Genomic DNA, 19,912 nt, shown 5'->3' on the forward strand with positions numbered 1-19,912 from the left:
CACTGCTGTGTGGATGTACTGATGTGCAACCCTGTTCACTGAGACTTGTTTGCAGAACTGCCTTCAGTAAAATAACTGATATAAAACTTTGCAGTCTTTTCTCCTGGTCCTGCAGAGCTCAGAAGCATTCCTAGATTTTTACATCCTTTGTCTGTCTGTCTGTCTACATCATTGGGAAGGGTATCTTTTTACAGCTTGAACCCAGATAAATGTAATTCCTAAGCTGCCCTGTTTTGCAATGGAAGACTTCTGATAAATTTGGATTCTTAGCCCACTGAACAGCTTTGCTGAAAATATATTAAGGTTCACCAAATTTTGCTTCCTTTTTTCCTCTAGGGTGTGGAAAAGCAATAGTGACAAAAGAGAAAATTGGCTATGAAGGGAGAATCACAAGTCCCTATTACCCAAGCTATTATCCTCCAAAATGTCTTTGTGCATGGAACTTCCAGGTAATGTGAAGTTCTTTCTCTCTTAGACACTTGTATATTTTGGGCACACAGAGCCTGTAAGTACAGCAGAAACAACTGTGTAGGGAGAAACCTGCATCCTTACAGATGTGGCAGTTTATAGAAATGACATAGCTGAATAGCTGGCTCTGCTCATTTTTTTTTGTATTTTTTCCTTTTTTTTGTTTTTTTTCCTGTACACTTATTCTTAACAAACTGAACATAGTTCCTAAGCTGCCCTGTTATAAAGGCGAAGAGCTGAGATAAGTTTTGATGTTTAGTCTGTAGAATTGCTTCATTGCGGAGTGTAAGACATTACTGTTCTTAATTCACCTCTTCCCATCCCCAAAAATTTGGAAAAAAAATTATGTACGAGAGTCCTCTAACCTAGTGATTACTGCCGCTTCTCTGATATCTCTTCTCAGTCTATTTTGTTATGCTTAATAAATTGAATTTTTGTCTCCTAAGATGTTCTGTCCTACCAGCACAATCCCACAGACTTTTTTTTTCTTAATTTCTTTTTTTCTGCATCTTTTCAGGTACTTTCCTGAAAGCAAATGAACAAAAGTTTACGTCTGTTTAAAATAGTTTTGTCATGCCTTGTCTGATGACATCAGTATTTCCCTATCGATGCTGCTAAAATATGATCTTTGACTTATGGTTTGCCTTTAGACTTTTCCTCTCTAAAGAACCTGGCAATGGATACAGTGCAGCCCACTGGTTACCCATCTTTCTACTTATGCTACTCATGTCTGGTTAAGCTAGTGGTTGCCCATGTTGAATCACACCAATCTGAATGGAGTCCAGCTAGCCATGATCTACAGCCTCTTCCTCTTGTAGAAAGCTAAGGCAATTACTCATTTGCTAAGCTTCAGGTCTTCGATTCACCCTGGACTTTTGAAGGAAAAGTTTTGGGACACTTTTAACATGGGCAACCCCCAAAACTTATTTCTCAAAACAGTTTCATTCCCAATAGTTCAATGCTGAAGCTTCCCTCATTTCCTGAATCATGTTTTCTGTAAGAGAGAAGGAGACAAATCTCTACTTCTGGATTCTTGTCCTGAACCAGCCCGTGTTTTTAAAGGAGCATTGCCTTGTCTTACAAGAAGGTTCTGTTCCTTTTAGTGAAGGAAGTCCTAATTAATTATGAATCCTCGTGATACTGACGGGCTTAAAAATCCTCTGTAAATTGTTAAAGAATGCTTGGCTGAGCAGATGCTAAGCAGAAGACTACAATATTGTGGCAGAAATAGCTCCTAGCATTACAAAGGTGACACAGGTATTCAGTGCAGTATCCTAGCTAGCAATTGCCCAGGGCTGTGTGTCCCTACACAAGTAAATTTGGATGTGTTTGAGTGCTTTGGTCTTGATACAAAAGCTGCTTTCTATGGCCAGTGGCTTTTCAAAGATGAAAGGACTGTTGGCTAGAAGGGGAGAAAGCCTGCAGCTGTGGTGGGGCTTTGCCAACCTTTGCTTTTACTCAGGACTGAATAGCTGGCAGGTGTCTCGAGTGCTGGCTGTTGAGCTGGCAAAGTCAGCACAGCTCCCAGAGCGTGGCATTGCCAAGCACCGCAATTGCTGAGATAAGTCTAAAGACTTTTGTGTGCTGTGTCCACAAAAGGAAAAAGAAGACTGCTTGCACTGTCTTTCTTGCTCACAACAGGCTCCACAGAAGAGCCTTGGTATAGCTCTGAAGTTTCATAACTATACCATCAGTGAGAAGAATATTAAAGGCTGTGAGAGAGGATGGTGGAAAATTAATGAACGCATGTAAGTACTTCTGCACGGGTTATTAAACCAGCATTACCAAAATAAACATTCCCATCACTACTGCAGCTCACTTGGGGAGTTTCCACAAAGACAGAGATGCTTCATTGGTGTCTCTTACCAATCTTTCACTTTGGCTGATGATGTAACTGAATCTTTGTGAAATACACATACAAAATTTTTCTATTGAAAAATACCAGAAAGATGAAAACAAGAGCGTTTGGTACTTGCCATAGAGCAAGAAATGGGAAGAGTTGGGTGAAAGCAGATGTCCTGTGAACCCCAAAATAATTCTGTGTTTTCTGGGCTCATAGAAAAAAGTCTGTTAAACCTTTTTAAGTGTAACTTAATTCTATGATTCCTCATGAGGACACTGAACTTAATTAACTTCTCAGTGAAAGCTATTACAATGAGATTATTTGGAACAGAAGAGTAACTGCTGCTGCGTTCCAGTCACTAGCTCTTGAAAGAGAAGCTGCACAGGTTGGCTGCCAAGGTATAACTATATTTCTTCAGTGTTTTTTATTAAAATATTGCTGCTATTTTTTTTAATTAAAATACTGCTGCTTTCCCATGCATATTGTCCACTAATTTTGTCCTCAATTTTTTAAGTCCTCTTCCAATCACTGGACAACGAGACAAGGTTAAATTCAGGATGTTGGAATTTAAAATTATTTTTTTTTTTAAACTTTGTTCAAATGGAAACCTCAGTAAGATCAGACTTGAAACTGAATTTCTGAACTTACTACTGAAAATAAGGAAAGTCAGTCAGGCCTTTAAGTGTGTAGTGACTGAAAGAATTACAAAGAGGAGGAAAAAAAACCCCTTTCTCTTTACTCTTTGATACTGTGTTGTACTTACATAGAGAAAATTCAGTTTGTCTGGAGCTCCTAACATTGTGCCTTGATGGGAATTGGTTGCTGTACTAGATGGGCACATAAACCCACCAGTCAAACAGACAACATTTAGTGTGTTTGTGGGGCTTTTTGGTGTTATTTTTATGACGCAATTCAAAAGATTTGAGAAATTAGGGATGGCAGAGATATGAATCAAATAAAGGCAAAATCTGGAGGAAAAAAATGATGATGGGTTATATTGTAAGGATTCTTTATATGAAAGAGCAACTTTTAAATAAGTCTACCAATTATACATTCCACAGAATCAACAGTCAGAGCATGATCCTTAGAAATTAACTCAGGGTTACTTTTGAAATACTGCACGAAAACACGTGCTCCTGATTTCTGTTGCAAGTTGCTGAGGATATAAGTAGACCAGGATAAGTTTTTCTTTGAAAGTGTGCTTTTTGCTGAAAATAAAGCTTTTGTATCTCTATGGTTTTCTGTTCTATGTCTACTTTCTGTGGGAAAAAATATGATTTAAAGCATGAAACATTTTAATATTTGATTTTGTTTGTTTGTTTTCCCCAAATTTTAATGGTTAATGAAATGGGGGAACTACATCTTTTCAGCTTCCTGCAACTGCAGTTTGTAGCATGCATATTCTGCTGTCTCGGGTAAAAAGGGTTAGGAAGCTTCAGGAGACTCATCTTGGTAAGTAAAGACTGCTACCATGAAGATAGTGTAGATAAGGTTCCTTTAAACATTTAGGGACAACTTTATCTAACCAGATACTGAACACAGCCATGCAGTTCTTCCTTTTTCTTCCAGTGGCCATGCAAGTGTTCCTCTGCCTTGTCAGAAGAGTTAGAGCGAATGAACTGCTTTGGCTGAAATTCTTATAGGCAGAAATATCAACGAGTCTCTACAAGCAGATCATTAGATGTTTGTATGAACAAAGGGGTTGCCAGTATTTTATTTTTCTTAAAGCCATTGGTGCAACATCCCATCATCTCTGCTACAGGATGCATGTATCTGCTCTCCCCTTGAAAAGGTATCCCACTGCCTGCTTCAACATAGGGAATAGCATCCCCTTAATTAGTTCCTCTCTCTAGCAATGGTACAGAGTTACAGGTGGTGCCTTGCAACCTCCATTTGCCCCCAACCTGGAGAAACACCTAGTTAAACAACAGTAGAAGGCTCCCAAGGATCTGTAGCTCTGTCTTACAAATCCCACAAGCATATGTCTCAGCTCTTTCACAGATGGGCAGGAGCTTCCTCTACTTCTGGCAAGATGAGGTTGTTTTATGTGGCTGAAAAGTGGTCAGTGCAGCCTGCGATCTTTTTTTTTTTTTTTTTAAAGGGTGCGAAGGTTTGTTGGAGGGAAGTTGTCTAAGTCATTGACAGAAGGAGAAATGTAGAAAATGTGGGCTAATTGAGGGGAATCATATGGTTAGGTGGCATTTTGCTGTGAGCTTTGGCAGGCTGTTTTACGTTGGGAACTCTGATGACAGAGATGCTAATATGAGTGAGAATGAGAATTCCTGTAGCAGGAAGCCTTCACTCTTAGACCTGATGATTTTATTTATTTATTTATTATTTTACAATTCAGTGTTTTTGGAAGCCGTTACATTAACTCTCTTCTTTGTACCTGTTTTCAGGAGGTGTAAGAGAAGTCTATTCTTTTTATTGTTTTGTTTATTTATTTTTTGCATTGCTGGAACAGAATCTCCTAGATCTGTTAAAAGGGTGTTTCATTTTCATAGGGTGAAAGAAAACTCATATAGAAACAGCTGAAAGAGCATGGCCATTTCCTATGGCATGCTTCAGTGGGGTGCACAGGACACCAGGCAACATCTGTCCACATGGAAATCATTGCCAAATTTCCCTGCATTCTTTGATGTGAAGAGTAGCCCTGGTGCCATGCCTGGTGTTGCCAAAATAAACAAAGGAAATACTTCTGGATCATAGTCCATTAGTCCATTTAACAATACAATAATCCGTTTTCATGTTCTTCAAGTTTATTCTAACTGCAAGTGTGTGTGCCAAGTCTGTTAAGAATCAATATAACTGCTTCTGCTCTTAAATCTATTTAGGCTGATAAGTACTTTTCTTGAAAGGAGTCTTAAAGCCAGACATTTTTTTCTCGTAAGTGCTGGATTTTGGGGGTGTTTTAGTGGAACAAAGGAGAGGGTCCTTATTTCTACTTCTAGAACAACCTGTAATGTCAGTGTTTACTGGTTTACTACATTTAAAACTGTCTCCAATTTTTAATGCACAATCCCTGTTAAAGAGGTTTTTTTGGTTTTGTTTGGGGCTTTTTTGGTTTTGTTTCATTTTTCAGCAAGAGTAGCATCTAAATGCCAGTTGCAACATCTTTGGCATCATTAATGAAAGGGGCAATAGAAATGCATTAGCAATGGATGGGTGAAATGTTTGCAGACATCAGGGAGCATTTAGGTTTCTCTGAGTTAAGTGGCACCTACACAGAAGTACAAGGAATTCTTTGCCATACTGGCAGCTTAGTAGCTGCACACCCAAGGCATTTTTTTTTTCATCTAGGATAGTCATTTGAAGACATGACTTTCAAAGGTAAAATTCCAGGATGTTAATGGTGGATGAAGGCTGGGTGACTACTTAGAAATATTTTCATTTTCCCTAAATCTATTCCCCTCTGCCTCCAAAGTAGTTGGACCAATTTTATCCCAATGCCTTTGTACACTATTCTTTAGGGGCAGTCCTCAAAATTGGAGCAGCTAAATTTTCTCTCCACTGTGCTGACATTTCACCTCCCACCAAATTTACTTAAGTCTTCTCAACAATACAAATCTTTTGAAAACAGGTATCGGAAGTAGTGACAGAAGTACCCATGTTTGTCTTGATAAATTTCTCCATTACATCTCCGTTCCTATAGACTTTCTGGTAAAACATTCTGCTTGCATGTGTGTGCTCATGAAGGATTATGACATTATGACCAGCGTTTTGGAGAATCTGGGTACTGTTTCAGATTTTGGTTCTTAATTGAAGTGTGGCAGCTGACTGTATTGCTGAATTTTAGTGATGTTGACATTTAAATTGTATGTAAGGCAGTTTTGATGTGAAGGCTGCTCTAGAACTCCATTGAACACTTTTAGGTACTGCGGTTATTATGTTGATCACCAAACAGTCTTCCACATTGCAAGTTCTGCTGTCAACATCGAGCTTCAGTGCAGTTCGAAGGTCTCAGAGAAGCCACTTCTGGTGGAGTATGGCAGCTATAACATCAGCCAGCGTAAGATGGATTTTATCTTTTTCAACCCACCTTTGCATTTCAGACCTGTGAAGCAGCACTTTTCAGGTCCAGTAGGACTTAATTAGGTTTACGCAGGAAATTCTCTGTTGGGTTTTCGTTTATTTTCTTTTCTAATCTTACTAAGTCAGGTGACTAGCAAACAAAGAGCCTTTCCTAGCTCATCAAGGCTATGCAGCCAAGGTTTGTGGGCATGTGCAGCTTGCTCTGGTTTCCTGTATGCACAGAGTCTGCTCTCTTCTGCACAGTCTTTAAAGCTTCCTGCGTGGCTATGGCCACAGTGCAGTCAGTTGAAGTCTGCTGTTCCTGTTTGTTTTCATCCCCAAGGTTTTCTTTGCAATGTTTCTATTACTACAAAGATTTCCACGTAACAAACAGTGAGTACCAAATAACTGACTGCTTATTCCAGTGTTTCCAGAAGTTTAAATACTTTGTGTGCAAGTAGAAATCTGAGCTAAAACCAAGCAAAACTCAAAGTTGATAAAATAGTCTACCGACTGAATTTTTTTCAAGCCCTGAAACAGACAACTGTTTACTGATACTTTTTCCCCTGCGTTAGTCTTAGATATTCATGCTGTTAAAGTAGCAGAGAAGCCATGGTTTCTAGTCATTGCATGTATGTGGAGTATGTAAAAAATATGGTAACTTCATGATTTTAAAAGCAAACATTAATGTAATTCAGAAGTTGCCTCAGTACAGGTTACTAATTGAAGTTGCAAAGTGCTGCAAATTTTGGTTATTAAAAAGTGAGACTGTCCTTTAAAAGAAGATGGCGTTCTAAGCTGTCTTGTATTGCACCATAAAACACTGGCTGATTTGGTCCAGTCCTAGGATAAAGCCTGCAGTACATATGGGAGGCTGAGGGGAGACCTTACTGCTCTCCACAGCTCCCTGAAAGGAGATTGTAGTGAGGTAGGTGTCAGTCACTTCTCCCAGGTAACAAGTGATAGAATGAAAGGAAATGGCCTCAAGTTGTGCCAGGGGAGGTTTAGATTGAATATTAGGAAAAATTTCTTCACTGGAAGGGTTGTCAGGCACTGGAATGGGATGCCCAGGGAAGTGGTTGAGTCACCATCCCTGGAAGTTTTTAAAAGATGGGTAGACGAGGTTCTTAGGAGGGACATGGTTTAGTGGTGGACGGGTACGGTTGAACTCGATTTTTAAGGTCTCTTCCAACCAAACAGTTCTACGATTCTATTGCAGTAACAGCTGAATTGAAACTGTAGAGATGTTTTTACTTCTTTTTGAAATCCCAGTTTTCAACATCTGAACTCAATTTAAGTGCTGGCAATGCATACAGACTATCAAATTTAGATCAGCTTTATCATTCCTTGGAACAGCTTAGTGACTGTAAATTGAAATGAGCTGGTAATGTTTGGTAAAAGGAAACTTTTAAGTTGGTTGGGGTTTTCTTGGTTTTGTTTGTTTTGTTGGGTTTTTTTCCCTCCAGCTTGTCCACCTGGACATTTCAAGTGTTCCACTGGCTTATGCATCCAGCAGATGCAGCGGTGTGATGGGATAAACAACTGCTTTGATGAAAGCGATGAACTCTTTTGTGGTTCGTATTCACTTACTAGAGATCTTGACTGGAAACCTCAATGAATGTATTCCCTAGTCTTAGAAGGCTGCTGAAACAAGGTGACATTTTTTGGGAGGCGGGGAGAAGATGTTTTTCAGCTTCCTGTGTATCTCCAGGTACAGACTATCAGTCAGTCTCTTGAGTGCTGAATTCTTAGTTAATTAGCAAGGAATGAAACTAAGAATGAGGAAGGTATGGCACTGGAAAGCACGGGAAGAAATTTAGATGTGCAAAAATAACTGTAATAGGCTATGCTTTAGTTTTTCCTCATGTAATAAATGCTGGTAATTATAAAGTTCTGTTCTATTTCAAGATTAGTTATTTTCTGTTTGTGGGGGAATGACAACCTGTGGTGCATAATGTGGATGAGAGTGGTAAATGTCCATGGTAAAGAGGATTAGAACTTGGGCCACTCCACTCGGGGCAATGTATGAACTGGGTTAGGTCACTGAGCAATTTTGTCCTTTATTTTCTCCATGCATAATGTGGCACTCGTACTCATCCTTGTGCCATGCAGTAAAGCTATGAAAGTGGTACCCAGGCACAGTCAGAAGGGTAGTGTTAGCATTACAAGCACACTTCTGTAAATGATTTGACTTACATTTTTAAAGTTGTCCCTGAGTGGAACTGTAACTCCAGCTTCGCAATACCGGATAACCTGCTTGCCTGCAATGGAGTAAGTGATTGTGAGAATGGCAAAGATGAGCAGAACTGCACCCACAGTAAGTCTACTCTCTTGATTAACTTTTTTTCTCTCTTCTATCATCTATCCAATCCTGACTTGAATACTGGATGCTTTATTCAAAGAGTTAAGAGGCACTATCAATTCTGTTAAGTTTTCTGATATGTTTATAAACAAGCCATTATTGATTTTAAACTATTTTTTCTTAATGAGCTCATGAACATCTGTTTCAGCAAAATACTGGCAGAAGAATTAAGTACTATGGGTGCAGGATGGGGATAAAGGGATTTAAAGCTTGAATCCCAGACTTTATCTCTTTAAAGCATAATCTGTGCAAATTATTTCCTGGATCTGTTTAACCATCTGTAAAATAACTACTAATATGATAGTTTCTTTGGAGCAGTTTTCAGGGTTAGAAGATTAATGTGTTTAAACTGCTATGGAAGCTATAAATTTAGCCAAATAACTGACTGCTTATTCCAGTGTTTCCAGAAGTTTAAATACTTTGTGTGCAAGTAGAAATCTGAGCTAAAACCAAGCAAAGCTCAAAGTTGATAAAATAGTCTACCGACTGAATTTTTTTCAAGCCCTGAAACAGACAACTGTTTACTGATACTTTTTCCCCTGCGTTAGTCTTAGATATTCATGCTGTTAAAGTAGCAGAGAAGCCATGGTTTCTAGTCATTGCATGTATGTGGAGTATGTAAAAAATATGGTAACTTCATGATTTTAAAAGCAAACATTAATGTAATTCAGAAGTTGCCTCAGTACAGGTTACTAATTGAAGTTGCAAAGTGCTGCAAATTTTGGTTATTAAAAAGTGAGACTGTCCTTTAAAAGAAGATGGCGTTCTAAGCTGTCTTGTATTGCACCATAAAACACTGGCTGATTTGGTCCAGTCCTAGGATAAAGCCTGCAGTACATATGGGAGGCTGAGGGGAGACCTTACTGCTCTCCACAGCTCCCTGAAAGGAGATTGTAGTGAGGTAGGTGTCAGTCACTTCTCCCAGGTAACAAGTGATAGAATGAAAGGAAATGGCCTCAAGTTGTGCCAGGGGAGGTTTAGATTGAATATTAGGAAAAATTTCTTCACTGGAAGGGTTGTCAGGCACTGGAATGGGATGCCCAGGGAAGTGGTTGAGTCACCATCCCTGGAAGTTTTTAAAAGATGGGTAGACGAGGTTCTTAGGAGGGACATGGTTTAGTGGTGGACGGGTACGGTTGAACTCGATTTTTAAGGTCTCTTCCAACCAAACAGTTCTACGATTCTATTGCAGTAACAGCTGAATTGAAACTGTAGAGATGTTTTTACTTCTTTTTGAAATCCCGGTTTTCAACATCTGAACTCAATTTAAGTGCTGGCAATGCATACAGACTATCAAATTTAGATCAGCTTTATCATTCCTTGGAACAGCTTAGTGACTGTAAATTGAAATGAGCTGGTAATGTTTGGTAAAAGGAAACTTTTAAGTTGGTTGGGGTTTTCTTGGTTTTGTTTGTTTTGTTGGGTTTTTTTCCCTCCAGCTTGTCCACCTGGACATTTCAAGTGTTCCACTGGCTTATGCATCCAGCAGATGCAGCGCTGTGATGGGATAAACAACTGCTTTGATGAAAGCGATGAACTCTTTTGTGGTTCGTATTCACTTACTAGAGATCTTGACTGGAAACCTCAATGAATGTATTCCCTAGTCTTAGAAGGCTGCTGAAACAAGGTGACATTTTTTGGGAGGCGGGGAGAAGATGTTTTTCAGCTTCCTGTGTATCTCCAGGTACAGACTATCAGTCAGTCTCTTGAGTGCTGAATTCTTAGTTAATTAGCAAGGAATGAAACTAAGAATGAGGAAGGTATGGCACTGGAAAGCACGGGAAGAAATTTAGATGTGCAAAAATAACTGTAATAGGCTATGCTTTAGTTTTTCCTCATGTAATAAATGCTGGTAATTATAAAGTTCTGTTCTATTTCAAGATTAGTTATTTTCTGTTTGTGGGGGAATGACAACCTGTGGTGCATAATGTGGATGAGAGTGGTAAATGTCCATGGTAAAGAGGATTAGAACTTGGGCCACTCCACTCGGGGCAATGTATGAACTGGGTTAGGTCACTGAGCAATTTTGTCCTTTATTTTCTCCATGCATAATGTGGCACTCGTACTCATCCTTGTGCCATGCAGTAAAGCTATGAAAGTGGTACCCAGGCACAGTCAGAAGGGTAGTGTTAGCATTACAAGTACACTTCTGTAACTGATTTGACTTACATTTTTAAAGTTGTCCCTGAGTGGAACTGTAACTCCAGCTTCGCAATACCAGATAACCTGCTTGCCTGCAATGGAGTAAGTGATTGTGAGAATGGCAAAGATGAGCAGAACTGCACCCACAGTAAGTCTACTCTCTTGATTAACTTTTTTTCTCTCTTCTATCATCTATCCAATCCTGACTTGAATACTGGATGCTTTATTCAAAGAGTTAAGAGGCACTATCAATTCTGTTAAGTTTTTTGATATGTTTATAAACAAGCCATTATTGATTTTAAACTATTTTTTCTTAATGAGCTCATGAACATCTGTTTCAGCAAAATACTGGCAGAAGAATTAAGTACTATGGGTGCAGGACGGGGATAAAGGGATTTAAAGCTTGAATCCCAGACTTTATCTCTTTAAAGCATAATCTGTGCAAATTATTTCCTGGATCTGTTTAACCATCTGTAAAATAACTACTAATATGATAGTTTCTTTGGAGCAGTTTTCAGGGTTAGAAGGTTAATGTGTTTAAACTGCTATGGAAGCTATAAATTTAGCATTAGGCACATGAAAGTTTTGAGTCAGCCATTTCTTTAACTTTTTAGAATAAATGGACACCATGACATATAAAAGGGAGCACAAGTGGGAAGTGCTGCAAGTAACTTTTTTAAAGAAAATTAATTTTTTTTTACCTGCTTGACTAGACAGCCTGTGTAAAGGGTTACAGGATACTTCTGTGTGTTGACAAGAAAAATAGATTGGGCTTGAGTGGCCTAATTTATTGCGAGTCACAAGGAAATAGGAAAATGCCAAGGTTGGGGTTGAGGTTTAACTGAATAAAATTAGTAAGACTGCTTTCACTACTATCTTTCATTTCAGATTCAATACTGAAATATAAAGGAGGGCTTCTTTCCAGAGTACTGGAGGTTTTCTCATTCTAGCCTAACGCTTGCTCTATGGATAAGTTTTCACTACTATATGCATGTTGGTTAATGCTATGGGAAAGGATGGGAGGAAATCTTTGTTCAGGCTCAGCCAGCTCAATGTAAGCCTTAGTATAGAAGGAGTTCTACTTGAATAGTTTATTCTGCTTAGAGATTGGTTTAAGCCATCCCAACCAAATTGCTCTTTTGCTATGTTCCCTCCTATCAATACATGTATGAATCTTTTATCTGTGCCGACATGTCTTTACATGTTAAGCTGAGCCAATACTCTTTATAGTCTCTCTCTTTTTTTTTTTTTTTTTTTTTTTTTTTTTTTCCCCCCCCCCCCCTTCCACAACTATTTCTTAGCTTGACTACACCAACCACACATTTAAGTGCAGGAATAATATTTGCATTAGGAAACAAAATGCAAAGTGTGATGGGACTGTGGACTGTATTGATGGAAGTGATGAAAGCAGCTGCAGTAAGTCCCTCTCAAATGTTCATCTTTTTGAACTTTGAACTTTTTAAACAATAAAGCCCTTTATTTCTTCCTGTTTTGGAGAGAGTACAACTCATGCAGCAGGTATTGAGTTTTTATTGCATCCTCTCAGTGACAGTGGGGTAATGATCAGCTATCAGTTTACTTCAGGTCTGGTTGCAGAATTTCCCAAGTTCTTGTTGAAGGGTGGGCTTACCGTTATGGGGAGACTTAGTGATCTGTAGTGGTTATTGTAGCTATGTTAAGGAGCAGGGAAGCAGGGCTAACTGCAGTTAGCTTGACTAGCTGGTAAGGCAGCATTTTTGTTGCCTGCAGCAGTGTCTGGTACTTCGGTTGGAGTCAGACTGTATTTAGACTTTAGGAGTGACACAGCTGCAATGAGATAAAAACCACAAACATTCTGGATGGTGAAGTCCCCGATGTGTCATAGCATCAAGCTAGGTTCTAGTCTCAAATCTTACTAAAGTAACCTCTGTACAAGCTTTTTAGTTTGTTTTGCTGTGAAGTGAATGGGTGATTGTTACTGCAGAAGCAATGAAAGTGGGGTTAGGGTTAGTTGCTTAAACTGAATATTCTTGGGTGTTTTGGCTGGCCCTCAGCTGTTTCTGGCATGCTACCTGTATGCCAAATCTGCCAGCACCTGCCTTGGATGCAGTAGAACATCTTAAAAGACTAGCTATATGCCTACTTGTGTTTGGAAACATTAATGCTGCTTTTGACTCTTTGGCTGGGTGCTGCAGAATGCCCAGATGCATTAACACCTGTGTGTGGGAGTGTGGGACTAAAACTCCTGAGCTTTATGTGCATGCACAAGGGATGGGCACAAGGGCCTACAAGAGGGGTCTTCCTCCATTGCTCTTCAAATTACAGGGTGCAGCTTTTTGTGCTGAGACATGACTTCTTCACCAGTGAGTTAGTAATATACAACATTTTCAGACTTTCCGTTGTTTCCCATACCAATTAATGATTGGACCACCTGATTTCTGAAATAATAAATGACCAAATTCCACAAATGCATCTGCTACTATAAACATTCTTCTTGTATCATTCCTACTGCTTTGGCAAGAAACAAGTGTCCTGATGATGCTGAACTTCCTTCCTGATGGACTCCTTTCAGTTCAGGGCTAACAGTATTAAAAAAAGATGAGGCGTTGTCTATTTTTATATATTCATTTTGATGCTTAATAAATCAATGGATCCTTTGACACTTCTGGCACAAGAAATATTTAGAGATCAATTTCTGCAGCAGAGCAAGAAAAGAAACTTATTAAATTTCCCAGGCCAGTGCCTTTTTTTATGGAGTCATCTCTTGTTTCAGGAATAGAGTAGCCAAATAGAGAAGTTTTCTGATTAGAGCAGGGCAAGGAAATAGATTTCAAAACATTTCAAAGTGCAAGATTCTTTAATGCTCTATGTGGGAAGCACTCTTGTTAAAGAAAAGCACTGGCGATGGAGATTATAACCTGAAATATGTCTTGCAGGTTGTGGCAGCCGCAAGAGCAGCAACCCCATCTCTCGGATTGTAGGAGGTGCAAACACTGAGGAAGGTGAATGGCCCTGGCAGGTCAGCCTCCATTTTGTGGGAGCTGCTTACTGCGGGGCATCAGTGATATCGAAAGAATGGCTTGTGTCTGCAGCTCACTGCTTTCAAGGGAGCAAGTAAGCAGTCTTCCCCTGACTCTGTCCCAAACATCGCCAGTGTCCCCAAATGCCTTTAGCTTCCAGAGTTTGAACCACACTAGGGTGGGATGTGCCCTCATCTTTCACCTACCCTGCTGTCAGGGGGTGTTTTGAGGTACTTTTGAAAGGGATGACTTCTTTGTTTGCTCCCAACCAGGCTGGCTGACCCTAGAGCGTGGCGTGCTCACCTGGGGATGCAAACACAAGGCCGTGCAATGTTTGTATCTGCGGTGAGACGGATCATTATCCACGAGTATTACAACAGCGGGAACTACGACTATGACATTGCGCTACTGCAGCTGAGCAAGCCATGGCCGGACACGATGAGCCATGTCATCCAGCCAGTCTGCGTGCCCCCCTTTTCATACAAAGTCCACAGTGGTCACAAGTGCTGGATAACAGGTTGGGGCCAAAAGCAGGAAACAGGTGAGTTTTATGGCTTCAGTCGAGTTAATTTTGTTCCCAGGTAAACAGGGGGTTCACAGCTGTGGTTGTGTGCACAGGACACCTGCTTTTGTTGCATGGCTGAGTTGTGCAGAAAATCATAATGTTCTGAATTTACTGTCATGTGGAAGTAGGTTCCTGCATGCACATACCTTCATAGGCTGAGGAAAATTGGCTGCTGGTCCTGTGGATCTGGAAGTCCCGTGTGGTCATGTTGTTAGCTAAGACTTGCAGGGAGCTATGCTTACTCTGAAGTAACACTGTATTGCTTTCCCCCTTTGTTTCTCTTTGAGGTGTGTTAGCATGCCTAGGTGGACCCTTTGCTACTTACCACAGGAGGATGAAACTTCTAAGTCTTCCTCCTCCCGCCTTCAGCCTCTGTAGGCTGAGCAGCCCTGTGGCACCGACCACAGCTGTGAGGCACCAGCTGCATCCTTGGAGTGCGGCTTGACAAAATGGCCACCCCATGACAAAATGACTGCCCCTGTAATGGCAGGCTGCCCCATGTCAGGGGTAGGCCTGGCCCTCCCACCACCTTGCTGCCAGCTGCCTCTTCCCTGGTATGAAAGCTGCCCTCCTTGTGGCCACATTCCTAAAGTCCTTCCAGTGTAACCACAGGTGTGATGGCTTCCCTCAGCATAAATCGTGTAACCACCACCGCACCAAGCCCCGGGTGTGCTGGCACAGGCCTAGCCCAGGCGGTTGGCCTGCACCTGAAGGGCTGCTCTGGCCTGGCCTGGCCCTCTCAGCTGAGAGAGGATATATGGTTGCGAACCAAGTGCAATGGCTTTACCAGGAAGGGATGGTGGTTCGGATGTGTGGTGCAGTGCAGTGTCTCTCTTCGGCCTACTGTGTTAGTTACCTCTTAAATTAAAGGTGATTATCTGAAAGATAAATGTGTTGCCTCAAAAAGAAAAAAGGGGTTTCTTTTCCCTATTTCCCCTCTTTTCCCTTCATTGGTTTATACAATTTGATTGCTAAATCAGTCTCTTAATGTTTTTTACTTTATTACATACCAGCTTTATCAAATTCTGAAACAAAATACTTGCATATTTTCTGAAACCAGCACTTGCACGTTTGAATGGGTTGGTGAATTTTCCTTGGTTATATCCAGATTTGTAGGGGGTTACTGGTGTTATTATTAGAGCTGTTGTATTGAAAGGAGGGGACAATTCAGTTTAATTCTGTTTTTCCAGAAGTACATATTTTACAGAACAGAAAAGAGGTATTTTAGCAAAATTTTCAGAGGGCCAAATTTGAGATATGTCCAAGTTTTTTATGCTGCCAAAAGAGCAATTTACATTTTGCAACTGTGACTCATACTTTTAATTTCGGATTCAGCCCTTTCAGAGACACCACCCTAATTGCAAATCTGTCTTGTGATGCTCCAAATACCTTTGTAAAATCCTGTTTTCTTTTAAAAATAATAAGAGAACAAATTAAGAAATCTGAGACATTTTGCAAAAGGCATCAGAAAAAGCTTTTTGGCCAACTATAGTGATTATGCCATTGTATGTGGCCTGGCCAAAGGACCAAGATAACGTTATATAAATGCCTAAGAGTTAAGAAGTTTTCTGTTCTCTTGCAGTTAGTTGTTTGGAATCTGGAATAACTTGGAGGTCAAATGTAACTGGGATATTATCTGAAGACCTCTTGTTTTGCCTTTCAATAGATGAGTAAAATGCTAAGCTCTGTTGAATCATCCTTCTTTCAACTTGTTTTCCAGATGATGAAGGTTCAGCAATTCTTCAGAAAGCAGAGGTAGAAATTATTGACCAAACGTTATGTCATTCCACATATGGGATTATCACAGCTAGGATGTTTTGTGCTGGACTAATGTCTGGGAAAAGAGATGGGTGCAAAGTATGTATTTTAGCACACCTTGCATAGAATTTATCTTGTCTTTCATTGTAGCATGATAAGGCATAAGAACTGACTGGCAAAACACTTTGTGGTCCATACACTTCAGTTCTGTAGAACAGCAATGTAAGAATTCTCTACCAGCAAATCTGTCATCTGGGTGTTCTCAGAGTTTTGTTGCTTTATGTATATGAATAGCATCACGAAGTTTCACTTGCAGGCCAAGGGCCAGTCAATTTGCAAGTCCCAATAACAAGTTAAAACCATGCACTTTTTGGTACAAAAGTCTCTCAGTTGAAGAAAAAACTGAGAAACTAGCTTGCCTCTTTCCAAGATCACTCTATCCCAACTTGGAACTACAGGGCATTCTGATGAGATGAAGACAACTAGGCATAAATTTTCAAATGTATAATAAAATTGATCTGAAAATGCCTAAAGATAATAAAAAAAAAGTTCTGAATTTACTTCTAGTGAATAATAGTAAAACTATACATATACACATGCACACAATATATAAATACTTATGTATCTTATTTTATATTATATACGCTATATTATCTTATATAGCACTTATATAAACCATATATATTTATTACTAAAATAGTAAATTTACTGTGAAAATAGTAGTAAACCTACTGTTTCTTTTTTTTATGATGGAGATCTGGAATCTTCAAGTTCTAGCTTTTATTGTCTACATAAAAGCTAGAGAGACCACAATGACTCTAAGGGCATGCAATGTCTGAGGGCTTTCTGAGGGAGTATACTGCTACAGCTGCTTTTTAGAGATTAGTGAAACCATTGACATCAAGCCTCATTTTTGCTTAACTGGAGAATTTGTTTCTCCAATTATCTCTCTGGCCACTCAAGATATAGCCAAGGAAAGGCATAATTTACAGGTCTTTTGGCTGCATTTCTGTGAGGGTAAATGACGTGTGACTGTGTCTAGAAGTTGTTAGAGCTGATAGAATTGTGGGATTTCTCTTTTGTGAAAAAATGCTGGTGTTCCACTTTTCTTTTGTCCCAGGAACTGAAGAAAAAAGTTGAAAACTTGGCTCTCAATGCAAAATCTTAATTGTGAAGGATGGAAAAAATTATCTTCTAGGTTAAATCTTTAACAGTTTTGTGAGGTGATTTCAAGGTGATTCAGCTCTGAACGGCAGGTGACTTTACTTAGATCATCTCCTGATGTCCCTGCCAACCTGCATATCCTAAGATCCTATAAAGTTAAAGCAAAAAGTTTGCTAGTTCTAACAAAACATATGTCTAAAAGGAAGACACTTCTCTTGCAAAACATCCAAAGTTAACCAACTGATCTTTGGCTTTTGGAAAACCTTTCTCACATCCAATGTTTTGGTAAAGTTTAATTTGCTACTAGTTGTCTGGTTTAGAGAGGTTGTGTCTACAGCAGTGTCTTAGAAGAAAGTATAAGCTTGGTCCAAGAGATTTTCCTGAAATTATAGCACCTTTTTTTTTTCCTGAATGTCTGCCAATATATTTCTACAAGAATACCATATAAAGGAAGAGTACTAATCGCATTGTCCTGTATTATGGAATTATACTATGCTGTATAGAGCTTTGAAGTCTATAACAGACTTCAACTGCCCCAATTAAAAAGACATTGTGTGCCTCTAAATGTTACCTGAGGGCTTGTATCTACTAGAGGACAACGCTTAGTTTTTTTTACCTTCTTAATAAACATCGCCACCTCCAACCCCACCCCCCCCCAAATCAATGGAGGGATCCAATTTGTTTCCATTTACTTTTAATTTGAAATAAGTTATCACATTAATTTTTAATTTTTTAAAAAATCTTACTAATTTGGCGGTCCTTAGAAGTGTAACCTATAAATGAACATGCATATTAAGTAGTAGATTTTGGAGTTTGAGGCTGGGAAGTTAACTGTGAATTTTAAACTTAGTCCATGAAATGCAATATCATTATTATTGTATTCAAAGAGCAAGAGCTAGTCCTCTTTCTTGTGAAAGAGGAAATTTTGGTTTCACTGCACAATCCCATCTGCTTCAAGACAAAAAACCATGTTGACTATCTGATGGTTTGAACTGTGTGAATGCGAAAATATAGTTGCTGTTGGAATTACTCAGGCAAAATATCTTCTGTGGAATTTTTTCCCTGTTTTAATAACCTGTATTGTAAACGTACAACTCAATATTTTCTTTTTAGGGTGATTCCGGTGGACCATTGTCATGTCAAAGCAATGGAGATGGAAAATGGTTTTTGACTGGCATTGTTAGCTGGGGTTATGGATGTGGAAGACCAAATTTCCCTGGTGTCTACACAAAAGTGTCAAATTTTGCACCATGGATTCGCAAATATGCACCTTCAGTCTTTTAACTTGAAAACTGTTTTGCTGGAATATAACATGTCCTGGGTATCTTCATTAAAAATCGTATTTGGTAAAACTGTTCAGTGGTGGAATTTAAAAAAATTATTATTTGATTCTGGAGTACACATGTGGAAGTAACAAATACCCTTTTATCAAATCTTGGTGAAAGAGGAAGAGACTGATCTTGTGGTGGTTGTTTTGTGCAGATGTCTGGAGTCAGAGGAGGAGGTACAATAATAAACTTCTGACACTTTGTGTTCATTTTCCAGGCACCAGCTAAGTGCATGTGCAATCATCTGTTAAGAAGATGAAAAAACAACTGACCAGCTGGAGACAGAACTTAAGTCTTGTTTAGTCATTTCCTCCGAGATGCGTATGGTCCAATGCAGCAGTGACTGTGAAGTAGCAATCAAGTCTTAGTACTTCTGCAAATACTATTTTCCCTAGCTCCTCCAGCAAGAACAGCTGAGAGAGAGAGGGAGGGAGAGGAGGGATTGCAGAAAGTGAAATCAGTTCTCTCAGATCTGTAGAGCCCTCATTTTTGGAGATCAGAAGTTCTGTGGTTAAGCATGGAAGAAAGCATTAGTATTACTCCTTCTCCAACTTCCATTTTAATTAACTGCATGGTTTGGAGCTACTAACTCTTTTATTACCTGCTTTAATTTCCCCGTATTCAAGGTTATTCACAGTTCATCTGCTTGAGAATTTGAATTTTTTATTTGCAGGCAACCTTAACAAGAGGAGTAAATATGGTGATGTGGGTTATTGCAATGATCTTGCCCTTGACCAAATAAACCCAATGTTTCTACCCTCTGAGAGGTATATTAAACTGCTATGGAATTAGGTTATCTAACTGTATCTAGTTTAAAAAAAATCCTGAAATAATTTTTGGAGCTGATGCAAAAGAGGGTTTGTTTCCTCTAGGCTTTTTATGTGGGTTTCTTTTCCATGAAGGAGAGGGCAAAGTATCGGTCAATCAGCAGGCTGTGTGCGTACCAGAGATAGGCTGTTGGAAAAAAAGAGGACTTGAACAAAGCAGTCTGTCTTCAACCTTCCAGTTAATCCCTTTCATAGTCTCCATGTGATCAATGTTGGGGTTGGATTGTTTCCTTTTTATTTTCTGGAACTGAGGTTTCTTGGGCCTGTTTTGTTTTTCCAGGTTTTGTTCTTCGTGTGCATGCACTCTGTCTCTCTCTCCCCATGTATAAAATCTATTATTTTGCCACACGCATCCTTGATTTTTCTTACTTTTCACACAGAATACCCTGAACTTGTTGGCTTGCTGACTTAAACCTGTTTTTAATTCCAAATCGGAAATGTGAAC

At 39.4% G+C, this 19,912-nt stretch overlaps 1 protein-coding gene across 1 annotated transcript in view; it reads left to right on the forward strand.

Annotated features, from left to right (window-relative positions):
• TMPRSS7 (transmembrane serine protease 7) overlaps nucleotides 1-18,596 on the forward strand; it is a 34,124-nt gene extending 15,528 nt beyond the window's left edge. Inside the window, 11 exon segments of the mRNA XM_009644827.2 lie at nucleotides 337-449; nucleotides 2,110-2,216; nucleotides 6,184-6,320; nucleotides 7,789-7,896; nucleotides 8,529-8,639; nucleotides 9,590-9,591; nucleotides 12,128-12,242; nucleotides 13,742-13,919; nucleotides 14,098-14,366; nucleotides 16,111-16,247; nucleotides 18,426-18,596. Of these exon segments, the coding sequence (XP_009643122.1) occupies nucleotides 337-449; nucleotides 2,110-2,216; nucleotides 6,184-6,320; nucleotides 7,789-7,896; nucleotides 8,529-8,639; nucleotides 9,590-9,591; nucleotides 12,128-12,242; nucleotides 13,742-13,919; nucleotides 14,098-14,366; nucleotides 16,111-16,247; nucleotides 18,426-18,596 (1,448 nt within the window).
• Nucleotides 18,597-19,912: the final 1,316 nt, after the last annotated feature.

The sequence above is a fragment of the Egretta garzetta genome, unplaced genomic scaffold (assembly GCF_000687185.1).
Source record: "Egretta garzetta isolate BGI_Z169 unplaced genomic scaffold, ASM68718v1 scaffold278, whole genome shotgun sequence".
In the NCBI taxonomy this organism is placed as follows: Eukaryota; Metazoa; Chordata; class Aves; order Pelecaniformes; family Ardeidae; genus Egretta; species Egretta garzetta.